A 14,950-nucleotide genomic window follows, 5' to 3' on the forward strand; every position below is an offset into this window, starting at 1 on the left:
CACATTCTTCTCATTGTCAGAACCACTCATTCGTAAGTCCGATGCAAGAGAAAATTCACGTTACCCTAATCTCGATCATGAAGCAGCACGGAGCCGTGAAGATCAGCCTGCCGTTGTTACTGCCGCGACAGCACTTCAGGGGAGTAGAAATGGGGCACATGGATGGCAGAAATTTACCTGCATTTCAAACGCCAGGTCTCGCCACATTCATGGATACTTGTGGGGTGATCGTCACGCTACCTTATGATTTGCGGGTAAGATGCTCAACTCGACAAATAATATACTGCGCAAGTCTTGCTTGAATGGAACATTGGTTTAGATGCCCTTTGCAAGGTATGTAAGCCGAAATGGTATCACCAACTTGAAGAGATATGCGATCGAAAAGGTGTACAGGCAATCAAAGATACATCGCTCTCATCCGCAAGAACTGTGGGAATGCGCCTTTGACATCGTCACCCCCACTGCATGCAAGTAAATGATTCAGAGTATTTTGTAGGGATGGTGTGAACCTCTGAAAGATTCAGGTTCGTGTGAACGCGAACTTTTTGAAAGGTTCTGTGTGAACGCAAACGTGAACCTCATGATGTCACGTGACGTTATATTGCTAATTCCAACCCTACATTTCAGTGAAGTGATGGCCTATAATAATGCACAGTTGTACACGATACCTACCGACGACTCGGAACACATAATGCCACAATGCTGAGGTACATAATGATGTTTTAAACGTCGCCGATTGTATCAACTGGGACAATCAAATGATATAATAACCCCATAAAATCAATATCTTCCGTCGCTTTATCAACAATTTCGACGAGATCTTGGAAGGGAATATAAGCTTACACCTCAACGGTCTGGGCAGAACGGACGATTTACTCGACGTCTGAGTATTGCTACGTTGATATTAAGCAGAGTAGGAAACAGGTTTGTGTACTTGCTACCTTTATTACCCCTTTGACAAGTTATACAGCAGTAGCCAACACCCCAATCTCACGGAATTGATTTTTATGATACAATAAACATATGAAATCAAGATTGACCCCGTACGCCTTCTAGATTTTTTTCATTAGATAACAATATCAATTTCATTGGTTGGTTAAATAAGCATCATTCGCTGACTACCTACATGTAGGTTATTTCACTCTTGATGTTGTGTGATTGCGGGTCAAGCTATTAGCAGAGAGTTACTAAATATTCACAAACGGAAAGCTGGAGATTTCAAGCAAACTTTTGTAACAAAGCAAGTAAAATTTTTGAGATTGTCATGTTGCGAGCTTGTTTAGTGTTGATTTTTTATGCTGCCAGCGCAATGCATAGAGTGGCCCGCAGTTGAAATGCAATAAATCTCAACCAAAATGTTATAATGAAGTGAAAATTGTGATATATGAAAAAGGTTCACAGTGCAGAACCTACCAAGGTTCGTTTGTGAACGGGAACCTTTCAATTTCCGAGGTTCACACACAGAACGCGAACGTGAACCTCCCGTTCACACCATCCCTAGTATTTTACATCTGAGGCGTGGACAGCCTTTTAATATAGAAAATGCCGTGGGTTAGAAAATACTTGATTACTTTCTCTTGGGTGCTTGATTCAGGGCCGTATTTCCCGATGATTGTCATACTTTTAGATGTTTGTGTACGCGAGATATACTTGGAACTTTTGCTTAGTAGCTCCAAGTGTTGGGATGATTTGAGTCACGTTTTTTGAATGACTTGAATCTGGGATTTTCGCGGACTCCTTAATTTCATTTTCAGCCTTCAGAAAAAATTCATAAACCACGGTATACCTTGGATACTGTTACGGTCGTTGATTCAAGTACACCATTCAATATTCAAGTAACGGTATAGCACAGCTTATAATATCTGACTACTGGTAACTCATTGGATGCTGCGAAATCAGTTTGCATTCAACCTAGATGATTTGGTGCGCTATGGCGGACAGAACAGTGAAATGTTCACTCATGGCGATGAACGTGTGTTACTGTGGATATGAATCTGTAAATAATTCGCAATTAAGTTGGAGAACGAATTTGTCTGGTACGTTTGGCGATTCCAATATATATTTCGATTATGCCTAAATTCCTGATGGGCGGTTAAAATTAACAACATGCAACAAAGTGATTAATAAACACCGGAAGATGCATTATCATTAATTTTGCGCCCAAAATTTTTTAACACAAGCTCTCCATCAGCTCTACCCGTTGATCTGATCAGGTGGGCTAGAAATGGATAGATCTTTGATGGGTTATATATGAAACAACCTTTAGTATCGATGAAATTAATTTTCCAGGTGGCAAAGTTTTTGCGCTCTGCAAAAGGAAATCAAAATATCAAAAATCAAATACAAAAGGGATGCCAGATCACATTTCCTAGCATTGAAATACTCGTAATTTTGGGGGGTGCTCTGTTGCAAAAAACTTTTATACGCAAGGTATATCTCAAGAAATCAGGGATGGCACAGAACACCACATGGTGTTCTGTGCCATGGTGCAAACTTAGCAATAGCCGATTTAACATGAGTATATGACGTCCAGATGAGCCATGACGACTCTCTGCCGGAATGCGACTGTATGCTATATATATAATTGAAATACGGCCGTGAATTGCAAAAAGGTTGAACACCCCTGGATTAGGCTTACTACTGAATCAGTCTCTATGTGGTTAGGGCCTTAGGGGTGTACGAGTTTCGAGTAAACGTTAAAAGGGTGTACCACGACGAAAAAGGTTGAAGGGCACTGGTCTAAACCTATATGCAATCATGCAGATGCATCCTCATGCCTCATAGTAAAATCAAACGTCACAAACAGAATATTTGATCTCTTGAAATTGACTCGAAATCAGAAAATTTGAGATGTCTTGACCTGACTCAAATCCTGAAAATCTGAGTGACTTGAATTAATAAAAAAACTTTGATATATCTTGACTTGAGGCAAAATTTGCAATGACTTTTGAAAAGAAGCTGTGACTTGATCCCAACACTGGTAGCACCACCTCACTCAATTTATTTAGTTACTAAACCTATGTTTATCATTAACAATTGATCACCACTTTAAAAACCCGAATCATTCGATTTACAGTGTTATCTCTGAAGCAGAATGCATTTCCGTCGTTTTCGAAATTATCTCCGCGATACCTGTACTTACCGAGCGATCGTACAAAATCACTGTGAACCACACCATTCTTTTACTTGCGATTTTTGAACGTTCGGGGATTCCCATTGACAAACACGACAAAGTGAAGCGTGCCCTTACCGAGGCGAAGTCGGAGAAATTAACAAAATCACAAGTGGGCCGAATTATCAATTGTCTGAAGTTTGTGCATCTTCATCGCGACTTTTTGGTTGCAGCTCGAAGCTCGTCTATTGAATTCGTCGTTAACGAGCCAGCAGGTGTCGGCACTGTTCATGTTTATCTATCATCAGGGTCCTCTCAGTGAGATTCAAGATCAATTGAAGGATTTAGTGAAAAACAGACATTCGCAAATGTCAAGGGATGCGAGACAGGTGCGTTCGCGAAGACTGATTAGTAGGACAAGTTTATGCAACTTTTTTTACAACTTCCAGGAGCTTCATAAATACTCAGAAGTTGTGCAGTATGGTCTTTTAAGCTGCTTGGAGAGATCTTATATTGCAACTTTTCTTCATTTTCTCATGCAAATTTTTCGTTTTTTCATGCAACTTCTTGCAAGTTTTTTCAATTTTTTATGAAACTAATTTTTACTGGACATATTTGGCACTATATGCAAATAGCTTGCTTGATTATTTCACTGCCGAAAATTATATTTTCACTGGGTCAATTTTTTCAGGCTATGGATTTTGTTGCAGTCGCCAACATTGAGTTTTGCTACAGTGCCTTTGGTACGGAACGATTCGAGTATCTCATTCACCAATAATTTCAAGGAGCTTGTCCATAAATGTAACTTTTTAGTACAACTTTTGTGAAAATTAAATACATTTTTTACTGCAACTTTTGTGAAAAATAAGTGCAACTTTCCACGGATTTGACTGCAACAAAAACTTTATCTACAGTGATTAGATTTTGACATCACTTGCCGTCGTGCAGACATGGGGGGATTACTTCTGAATGTAATACTACTGAATATAATCGATTGCGATTACAATTATTTCTTAATCACACGATTACGATTACAGCAAAATCCGGAAGTGCTCGATAACGATTACTCACGATTACATTTATTTTGCTTCTTAGAATTTGTCTTTGAAGACCTATTCTAAAATAATTTAATATGACGTCGTTGCATGTTACATCACAATATACTCATTTCTCAACTTTATTGCTGACAATTTGTCGCACCTAACGATTTGCATAACGTAAATCAACCTTATTATAGAGTATATTTTTGAGAGATTTGTTTAACTTGAAAATGTTCTTCGCGATTTAAGGTGGCTAAATATATTGGTTTTAATAAGCATACCCCTCTCCCGACTCCACGAAGTGTGCTACCAAAGAAAGACTCTGGCCGAAACTTTCTACCTAAATATGTCCATTGTCCGAAGCCGCGCCGAATGGGCGTGAGGAATAATCCTGTCATCTCAATCTTATAGACCGAGAGCCGACGGCCGAAGTGCGTGCTCATAGGGTCTTAGAAGGATTGAAGGTCGGAATCGAAAGTATAAAATGCACTGATTACAAATCTTAGCGTCAGCCGTTACCGCTCCGGGGGGGTTTGGCTGTGAGGGGGCAGCAAAAATTTGCATAAAACCGAAATTTCGACTCATAGGTACAGCGTCAGTTCCGATATTTTAAGGAAGAGTACCCTTTCGCATAACAGAATATATATGAACTGACTAATGATACTGGTGGAAACGCAAGATACGGCCGTCGGAAGATCGACTTTCGGAAAAAGTTCTTGCCACATTTTATAAAGCTCGGCCCAAACGAGAGTAATGTGGCAGCTGATAATAGGTTCAATCGTGGTGAAATGTCAATAATTCTACCATGTCGCCGTGGTTTTGCATTCATAAGTCATTAAAATGAATATTGGTGAGAGAGAATGGCTCTGACGAATTAAATATAGCAAAAGATTATGTGAAAATTACAGCTTATTGAGATTGAACAAATATTCACAGTCATTTATGCTCATTGCTCATTGCTCATATTGCGATGTAGTTATGAATGAAAATGAATGAAAAGTATAGCATAGAATATAAAAGGCAAGCGACAAATTGAGGTGACATGTGGCAGAGGCGAGATAGATCGATATGTACGGTCATAGTCCGGTAATTCTGAACCTGAAGGTTGACCAGTAAGGCCTATTAATTTAGAAGAAATTCTAGTTACATCTTAATTCGTGAACAATGGAATTGTCAATAATGCGATGATTGGCAGGTTGAATACGTCCAGTTTTAAAACGTTAAAACAGTAGCTCTAGCTATGATATAATTTGGCATTTCTATGATCCCTTTATTTAGTTGTATACTGGCGTCAACCCTGCGTATGAATTTATAGTAATAGAACAGATTTAACTGTAACCGCCGACGTTGAAATTGATTATTATTAAATCGCGATTCGAGTTTCTCTCGATGAAGCCGCGGGGACCTTTTAAGTCAGAATTGATGTAGCAGTGCGACCACAGATGTTTGAATTATATTTTTCGTGACAACATGTTCTCCACAGTCCACATATGACAGTTTCGCACTGGCCTTTTTACTTCTGGTCAATTTTTCGATAAAACTCTGAAATCTGAATGCACTTTTTTCCTTCTGGGAATTGGGCGTCAATATCTGCTACTTGTTCCTAATTGTGACTAGAGTGAAACCACAGCACCGTAATCGATTGGGTATAATGTGGTCTATGAACAATTGATCATGAGCATACTTTACATCTGCTGTCTTGAGGGATTAATTAATGGAAGTATTTCTTACTAAAATCCTCAATATTTGTTACGAATGTGATTGATAATACATACATTTTTCAATCCACTCGGAATTGCTTCGCGGGTCGGATGAAATAGTTTGACTGGCCGTATGTTTGAAACCCCTCTATCTATATAGCGTTAAATCTAATTTCTCACGTGTTGGTTTAGCATAAATATACTCTATCTTGTGGTGTTTTCCTGTTGATTTCCAGAAAAAAAATACATATTTTTATAGGATATCGGAATGGCCTACATGTAAGCATCCGATACAAATGGGTCAACAGTTTTGATTTTAAAATAAGGGAAATGAGTCAATGCTAACTCGCTCAGTTGTAAGTATTTTTCGAAGAAGTATTACCAGCCACGCCTGGTGAAGGTGAATAATTGATTTTCTGCCTAATTTATATGCATTTGACCAATATCGACAGTTAATCGCGCTGTATCAACTGGATATACAAGAATAACCCTGGACTTATTGAATATCGACTAGTTGACAGCCGACAGGGGGTTTGATGTAACACCACCAGTGAAAGTGTTCAGCTTCGCTACTCAAGTAGAAGTGAAAGTAATGTCGTGGATTTCTGCTCAATTTCAAATAGAAGTAGCAATTTCCCAGACGTGTCAAGACTATTTCAAGTGTATGAAGAGAATGAACAGTCTGAAAACTACTCAAGTAATTAGCTTCTAAAAATAGAACTTGTCGAGGGTTCCCATACTTTTGGGAGGTTCTACTTGTAGATATCCCTGAAAACACGCGTCTCTGCCCGTACTGAGGTAACATAGGTAGTCACTGAAAAGAGGTGTGTCTTGTTAGCATTGTTCTTTACTAAACGTCTTATATTCTCAACTTTTCCATGGTGAAAACAGCGAAAAAATGAAAATCCATTGACAAATTGCACCATTTTATTACCACTCTATTTACTGTGAAGTGGGAAGATTTACATAGAAATGGGACAGTTGGCCCTGTCCAAATATTTCAAAGGTGGCTAGGAAAGTTCTCGTTTCTTTTGTAGCCAACCACTAACGTGAGATCCTCTTTACATCCAAGCCTATTCATCAAACAAAAATAAAGAAACCAACTGTATGTAGTATACGACATGAGAGATTCGCTATCAAAAACCGAACCAAAGATTGCTGATGACTTCATTGCAGCAAAACAACTGCACCCATGCCATTATTAAACGCACACCGAATATTTGAAAGCTGTTGCTTATAATTTCGTTGGTGTGGCTTTTACATTTCCCCTATAGATTTACTCCAAAATTTAGGGCCACAAAACATCGAAATGATAGCAAAAGATCCTTCAGGCAAAATTCCTGGAAATGTTATGGAACCATGCACTGACATAGAGAATTGCCAATGCATATTGCGTTACCAGATGACGCTATGCAGCATCATTCTACAGAAAGAATAAAATCAGTCCTTCCCAGAGGATGTAATATAACCTGAAAGCACAAATGCTTTTTGGTACCGACGTAGCCTAAATGATATGTGAGTCGTCCCATGCCTCGATGTATATCGGAAAGTCGTATTCACTCCGGTAGCCTATGTGGCAGTGAGGTGATTTAAAAAAGCCTGTTCTCCTTCAACAAGAATCTATAGCATAAACCGTGCTTTCACTGCACCAAGAAGTACTCAACTTCAACATCCATCATATTCATTTCATTGTATAAATGCGCGTGTGCAATTATGCATGCCTCTTCTCTACTTCGCCTAGGCCAAGATGGATGGATGATTTCAAAGACTACTCCAAGTCGTTTCGACAGCTTCCTATCTTTTCATAGTAGAGCAGTTTTGTGGTGTTTTGAAATTATGAAAATATTAATAAACTGATACTGATTCTGAGAATAGAACCCGTATTATCCGCAATGTAATGCAATTTACTATTGTGTATATAGGCTTGATACTATAAGTATTCAAATGACAAACTCGGGCAGGGATTTTGAGGTAATATTTTGGAATAATTTGGTTGGTGCGGCCAATGAACGATCTGAAGGTTTGAATCCGGCCCGCGACGCAAGTTCAGTTTGACACCCCTGATGTATACCGTATTGTCAATGGATCATGCGTTATCGACATGATCATGCTGCATCATTGTGCGGAAAGAATAGAATCTCTCCTCCCCAGGGGATGGAAAATAATCTGAAATCACAAATGTTCTTGGTCCCGAAGTAAATGATATGGTAGGTATTGTCCCATATACCTCGATTTTTATCGGAGAGTCGTATTCGCTCCAGTATTTGGCAAAGGGAATTTGAAAATAGCCTCCTCTCCTATAACAAGAAACTTGTATCAACCGTGTTTTCACTATTCCATGAAGTAGGCTATTCAACTTCAACATTCTTCGCAGTCACTTCGTTGTATAAATGCGCATGTACACTGGCCATCTTCAACCGTACCTTATGTACTGATTGAATGCCCAGCCCACGGCCATACACCATCGTTAAACGATGGGAAGGGCTAATTTTAGAACGTTCTGCTGTTTAAATTTGAAGCAATAATGTCATATATGTCGGACATAGAAAGCAAGCGTAGGTAAAGAGCCTCACATGCTAATTGATACAAATCCTGTACACACGATAACTGTGCATAGAAATAACTTCATCGCAATATGAGCAACGAGCATAGATGACTGTGGTTATATATGATCAATCCTTATAAGCTGTAATTTTCATATAACCTTTAGCTATATTCACTTCGTCTGCTTCCATTCTCTCTCCCCAATATTCTTTTAATTACTTATAACTGCAACTGCAACACAGCGGTGACCTGGTGGATTTATTGGCATTTTACCAGCACGTTTGAACTTGTTATCAGCTGCAACATTACTCTCGTTTGGGCAGCGATTTAAAAATGTGGCAAGAACTTTTCCCGACAGTCGATTTTCCGACGGCCGTATCTCGCGTTTCCACCAGTATCATTCGTCAGTTCATATATATTCTGTTATGCGAAAGGGTACTCTTCCTTAAACTATCGGAACTGACGCTGTACCTATGAGTCGAAATTTCGGTTTTATGCAAATTTTTGCTGCCCCCTTACAGCCAAACCCCCCGGAGCGGTAACGGCTGACGTAAAGATTTGTGATCAGTGCATTTTATACTTTCAATTCCGACCTTCAAACCTTCTAAGACCTTATGAGCACGCACTTAGGCCGACGGCTCCCACACTATTAGCCCACAGTACAAATGCCACCGGGACACCCACAGAGGAAATGAAGGGCACGTGAGAAAATGACAATTTATGTTTGCGTGTCACGAAAGAAGTTTTTCTTTTTGTTCAGTCTGCTACGTTTGGGCGACTCCAATATCTTTTAACTATAGAGCAGATGGGAAGTCACGAATTAATAACATACGCATGCCTGCCTATAGCCTGCAATCCACTTAATACAGATATTGCGAGCTGTCCTTACGATACAAGTAACGACATGCGTGGTTCTTACATTCGCAGTATACTACATGTACATCGAGCATATATTAAGTACGTGTGGACAATTCGTTGCGCAATGACGAGAAAAGCTAATACTCATGACGTAATAATGAGCAGTGGATAGTTTGCAAATCCTACGTTTCTGCAACCTAGAACCTGCTATAATATCGCACGCTGCCTTATTCACGAATGGTCAGTTGTCATAGTCCTTATACAAGTCAAAAGTAACCGTTATTTCACACAGAAATCGATTTTTTTCGAATGTAATCGATTGCAATTACGATTACTTGAAAATGCTGTAATCGTCGTAATCGATTACGATTACTAATCACGATTAATCCATGTCTGATAACTTGATGTGGACTGTTTTTAGAAAATAGGATTTTTTTCAACTGTGTGGCTACTTGAGAGCATACACTTTTGTGTTGATGAGCGGTAAAATCGATGTTTCCAGCTTGATAATATGTGTAGGCCTACTTCGTTTCCGGTTTTATGTATCGTATAGTAGTTCGATTATAAAGCCCACGCAGCTTAATTCTAACTGCGATGACGGAAAAATCCAAATCCTTAAAGTTAAAAGCACTGAAGACTTATTTCTTTCTTGCATCATACTAAAATAAAAATCCCAGTTACTATCTATATGTATCATGGTACAAGTGGCCTTAGAAGCTCTATTTTTAATTAAATCATAGAATTTCTTTCGCTACCAGGGTCTCCATGAGCTCGAAGAGTTAAGACAATATCTCGATTCTTTCGGGATCACCATGCCCGTTAACGTTCATCTTGGATTTGTGTACAACCTGCATCAGTATTCAGGTATCATATTTCAGGTACGATACAATACTATGCGTGTTCAATTTCAAGTCGCTGAAGAAGTGTGGCAATGGCATTTTCCATAGGTTTCTGCTGAAATTATGAAAAAGAAGAAAACGCGTAACGAAGTGATAGCAGCAGGAGGTCGGTATAATGAGCTGATTGAAGATTCAGCGGATATATGGAGCTGCGATCCTCCGACAAGACGGCATACCTTCGGTGTCAGCATCGCTGTGGACAATGTGGGTACCTCTGTACCAGGAGTGTCCAACCTTTTTGCTACCACGACCATATTTCACCAACTTCTATTGCGTATTGCTGCATGCCAGGGGCACCTGTGAAGGACCACGTGAATGGCGAATATCTGTGCTAAATTGACTACTGGGAGACTTCGCCTCGCTGACAGTAGGCCTATCTACATGTCGCTAGATGTCCCGACAAATTACCCGACGTAAGGTTACGCATTCGTGCGTCACAGACGACGCAAATTTGTCGGGAAATCTCTCGGACAAAATTGTCTCGCGAGGTTACCCGATAAAACAGCAGGGGAAATCGCGTATATCGGGTAACGGAAACGTTCGTCCTGAGATTTTAGTTTGGTTTAGGTATTTCCATGGCTGTATAATTGACTTTAAGTCAGTTTTATAACATTATAAGTGACTTTTAGCACCTGTGGATATAATTATATCGTCGAATGGCGATATGTCTAAGTACCGTACCGTACGAAACGAACCAGATATGGAAGAGCCAATTTAGCTTCCGATACAAAACAACCCGCTTTGCCAAACATATTATACTTTAGGCTGTTAAAATGTTTGTTGTGGGATATTTGTGAACTTCAAGTGTTCACTAAGGTTATTCACGTTGAGAACCGGTCCTATTCGGAATATACATGGCACATCAATAAGCTGCCTAAAATTTCACAGTTCCAAACGACTCCTTTTGCAGTGATATGCGTTCTTATTTGCCTCTGACAACTATGCAATGGAAAACATCACATGGATGAATGTTAATAAACTAATTATAAACTATCGAATGTAATGCAATGTGTAGTTTCGATAGATCAACCTGTGACATGTAAAACGGCGAATCTGTCGGGTAAGCTGTCGCCATTCGGCGAGTCCCCCTACGTAATAATCACTGTCGGGTAAATATAATCGACATGTAGATAGCTCTAATGTAGAAGCAGAACGCCCCATTTCACAAACAGAGCAGCCACAAAAGCCTCCCGTGATTACTTTTGGCGTAGCGATTTCTGAGAATCATCCTCCGTCTTCTATCTATGCAGATTGCAGATTCTCCTAGGTTGCGTCTCAGATAATGCCGAATTTAAATAATTCTGTCCATAGCTCAAAAAGTAGATCAATTCTCGGCAAAACGCGAAAGTATATTCGAACAAGGCGTTTGGGGTACAGAACTTCAGAATGACGCGAAACAATATCTTCATAGGGGCACCTGTTGTGCTTTTGTAATTTTTCACTCAACATTTGAATCTGCCCACATAGCCATCGCTTTTACACCATGTTAACGTGAGTTGTAGCTAGAATCAAAATCGTCCGCTTTAGAGTTGGGAATGGGTTTATTGTGATGTAACAAGCAAATGGCATCACATAAAAAAGAAAATAATTTTCTCATCGCAATCATTTTATTGTTTTCCAATATGTGTTCAAGCCTCGAGTTCTAAGAAGCGAAATATATGTAATCGTGAGTAATCATGATAACTTTTCCATGTAATTGTAATCGACTACTTCGATATTTCACTGTAATCGTAATCGCGTGATTCATGAGTAATAGCAATTGTAATTGATTACATTGTCTGGTGATATCCCCTGTCATCTTTTATTAGTGTGTTGACTATCAAGTATTACACGGAAGGTTGCAAATCTCGTATGTGTTTCATGTTCGTAATTGTAGACTTGGCGGTGGCAAAATTACACTGCACTCAAAATATGATGTTGTCTTTAACAGACATAGAGTGATTACTTCATGAATGTAATCGATTGCGATTACGATCACTGCTGGATCATGCGATTAGGATTACGATTAGAGCGAAATCAAGAAGTAGTCGATTACGATTACATTGGTAAAGTGTACTTATTCCATTTCCCGATGATCTCTGTGTTACCAAGGACTCATAGGCGCCGACTTTTACTTTTGCATGGGGTGGCGGCAGGCGCGTAGCCAGGGGCGTGTCGAAACCCCGTCCTTTTATAACGCAAAACCCCGTCCTTTCGAAATGGCCATTCAGACTCTAATAATCAGTTGCAATTCAACGAGCCGTATTATCAGTGTTACGAGAGGCCGCGACCAATTAGCGAGATTAGTCTGTGCACGGCTGCACGCACATCGCACAATGTAACGCGACGCAATCTCTCGCTGAGATGATGCGAAATAAGGTCATTGATTGTTGCGCACTCGGCATTCGCGCGCTCGGCAGTCGTCGCTGGACTGAGCACTGAGCAGTAACACGGCGCGACAATTCTGGAACACGAAAGACAGACAAGAATTATGATTACAAACGGTCACGGCCAATCAGTCATTATCCCGTACCGCTAACACAATGGGTTTTTACTTAGTATTGAGTAGCTCGCATCGCGACAATTTGTTGCTTATTAAAACATCGATTTTGATTGCATTGATGCATTTCCAGATTTATGTTCGCAAAGCATAATAGGATTAATATTATGGGCATTGGAATAAATTCCAACTAGCAGGCACTCACAATAAAACACTGTTCAACTTTGCGCTCCAAGAATTTTTATCTCAAAAATGGTTCACAAAATGTTTTGAACACGGCTTGCGGCCCTCATCGATGCAGATAATGCACTTTAATTTGTAGAAGGTGAACGTATATTTGGTCGTCAAATCGCGATAGAAGATGGTGTTTCTCAGAGCGCGCGATGAAATCTACGTTTCCAACGATGAGGTTGAATTTGTACATCTAATAAGGATCGTTCGTTTGCTGAAATCAACATCAGTACGCTGTGCGAAATACATAGTGTGATCAATTTTATCGGACTGTACAATCGGCCGGCAAGGTTGCGCTGATAACGAAATTGCAGACATGCCGCAAACTTGCAATACTTACAATTACAGGGTGCACTAGTCATACCTAAATACCCAGATTCCGCAGTGGCAACGAGCACAATTTGTTCAGACGCGGGCATAAGTTTTAATCAAATAGATACATAAACACAAACAATATTACAGCACTCATATTACTGTTTGGCGAAAGTGTTTCTGTGGACGGTAGCAGGCCTGCATGCGGACGCGCTAAATCAAACCACCGACGATAGTGCACAACTGCACATGAGATATCGATGACCCATTTCGCATACAAATGACTCTCGCTAATTTGCAGTACGCAGCATCGATAATACGAATTAGTGAATTGGCATTTCAAAAGGACGGGATTTCTAGTTATAAGTGAGAAACTCCCTGGCTATGCACCTGAGGTTTTAATGCCGACAACGCGCTGGTTAATATCAGCCCGGGGCCTACGGCCTACGTATGCCCCGATCAGCCAGTCGAATTTGATCGTAAAATGGTGCGCTTTTAATTTACCACGTGTTATTGCAGCAAGAGCAATATGTGCGCATGTCGCGACCTTATCAATAGAAATACATATCCAAAAGGTTTGAAATTCGATCCGCGATGTGGTTGCGCTCGATAAAGTCCGTCCAGTAATGAAGTTTATTGGAACATAGAAGGTTCCTGTTCAAACTAATCGAATAAATTCAGAATTTGCGCCACCGAGAATCTCGTGTTGCATCTTTATTTGACAACGTAATTCAACGACGTGCACTGCACAATGCGCAGTATTAATAACAGATCAAACACTGAAAAGTGACACCGAAGGAATACGAGTGTATAAAGCAGACAAGAATTAGTAGCCTATACAGATGATAGCAAATGAGAAAGCGTGCATCTAATCAGTAATTTCTCAACTTGCGTAACCACCCCGTAACTCGGCGCCGGGCAAGGTCACACGTCATCGCTTCTTAAGCCTTTGCAAAATTTCCGACATGCATTTCTTCTCTGTTACACGTTCTTGTAAACCTTTGGAATTCGCGCACCAAATTTGAATCGTCATTCCGGCTTACAGATCGTGGCACATTCGCAGTCTGATTATCAGCACAATATGACAACGGAAAATAACTCAGTCGGCGCCTCGTCACGAAGCCCATACAAGTCGTTGAGTACTGTTGATGTGCTGGTGGTGGCATTCGGTCGCAAGCAACACTTGAAAAAAAGAATGGGGATTTTGAGACGATTGTGGGACGCCGGAATCCGGGCAGAGATGAGCCCGAGTGGTATTGGGACAGATTATCGGAAAATAGTTCAGGTGCGAAAAAGTAAAATTCATCGTCCAACTTCAAGAATTTCAGTATGCTGTCTAACAGCAGATGGCTGCGAAGCGCTGCATTGCCCACCTTGTGATATTGCAAGACAAAAGTACCATCATTGCGGTGCGGTCATACGACGCTACGGAGGGATTCAAGAAGCAAAATGAGAAGCTCGTGCTTACAGAAGATCTGGTGGTATACTTGACACACAAAATTAAAGGCGGCGATGATTTCTCTCCGCAAAGGTGATGACACTTGACACTCGTTCGGTTCTTGTGATTCTGAACCTAATCCGGTTGTACTGTGCCAGGTCGTGAATTGAACTATTTCAAACGACTCTTTGCAGTGGTAAATCATAATATTAGCATTGCCACTCAAACGATATCAGTGCATGTTGTGGGGTTTTACTGCAATTGAGTCATTATTTTTCTATTGTAAGGATTTGCCTGTGTTGTAACCAGGGGTGTTTAGCTCTTCGCTGTTCAGTGT

General features: G+C 40.2%; 2 protein-coding genes across 2 annotated transcripts in view; both read left to right on the top strand.

Moving 5' to 3' along the window:
* The window catches only part of LOC145450082 (eIF-2-alpha kinase GCN2-like), a gene marked incomplete at its 5' end in the record, with an annotated part of 57,372 nt that extends 42,594 nt beyond the window's left edge, over positions 1 to 14,778 (top strand). Inside the window, 9 exon segments of the mRNA XM_080328563.1 lie at positions 21 to 254; positions 320 to 471; positions 3,077 to 3,284; positions 3,346 to 3,501; positions 10,013 to 10,132; positions 10,202 to 10,357; positions 14,221 to 14,460; positions 14,519 to 14,706; positions 14,772 to 14,778. Of these exon segments, the coding sequence (XP_080184689.1) occupies positions 21 to 254; positions 320 to 471; positions 3,077 to 3,284; positions 3,346 to 3,501; positions 10,013 to 10,132; positions 10,202 to 10,357; positions 14,221 to 14,460; positions 14,519 to 14,706; positions 14,772 to 14,778 (1,461 nt within the window).
* Positions 1 to 14,950, top strand: part of LOC145449522 (hsp90 co-chaperone Cdc37-like) — a 148,494-nt gene that overhangs the window by 7,515 nt on the left and 126,029 nt on the right. The window lies entirely within an intron of this gene.

The sequence above is a fragment of the Botryllus schlosseri genome, chromosome 11 (assembly GCF_051294905.1).
Source record: "Botryllus schlosseri isolate E-star chromosome 11, Bs_hap1, whole genome shotgun sequence".
Classification (NCBI taxonomy): domain Eukaryota; kingdom Metazoa; phylum Chordata; class Ascidiacea; order Stolidobranchia; family Styelidae; genus Botryllus; species Botryllus schlosseri.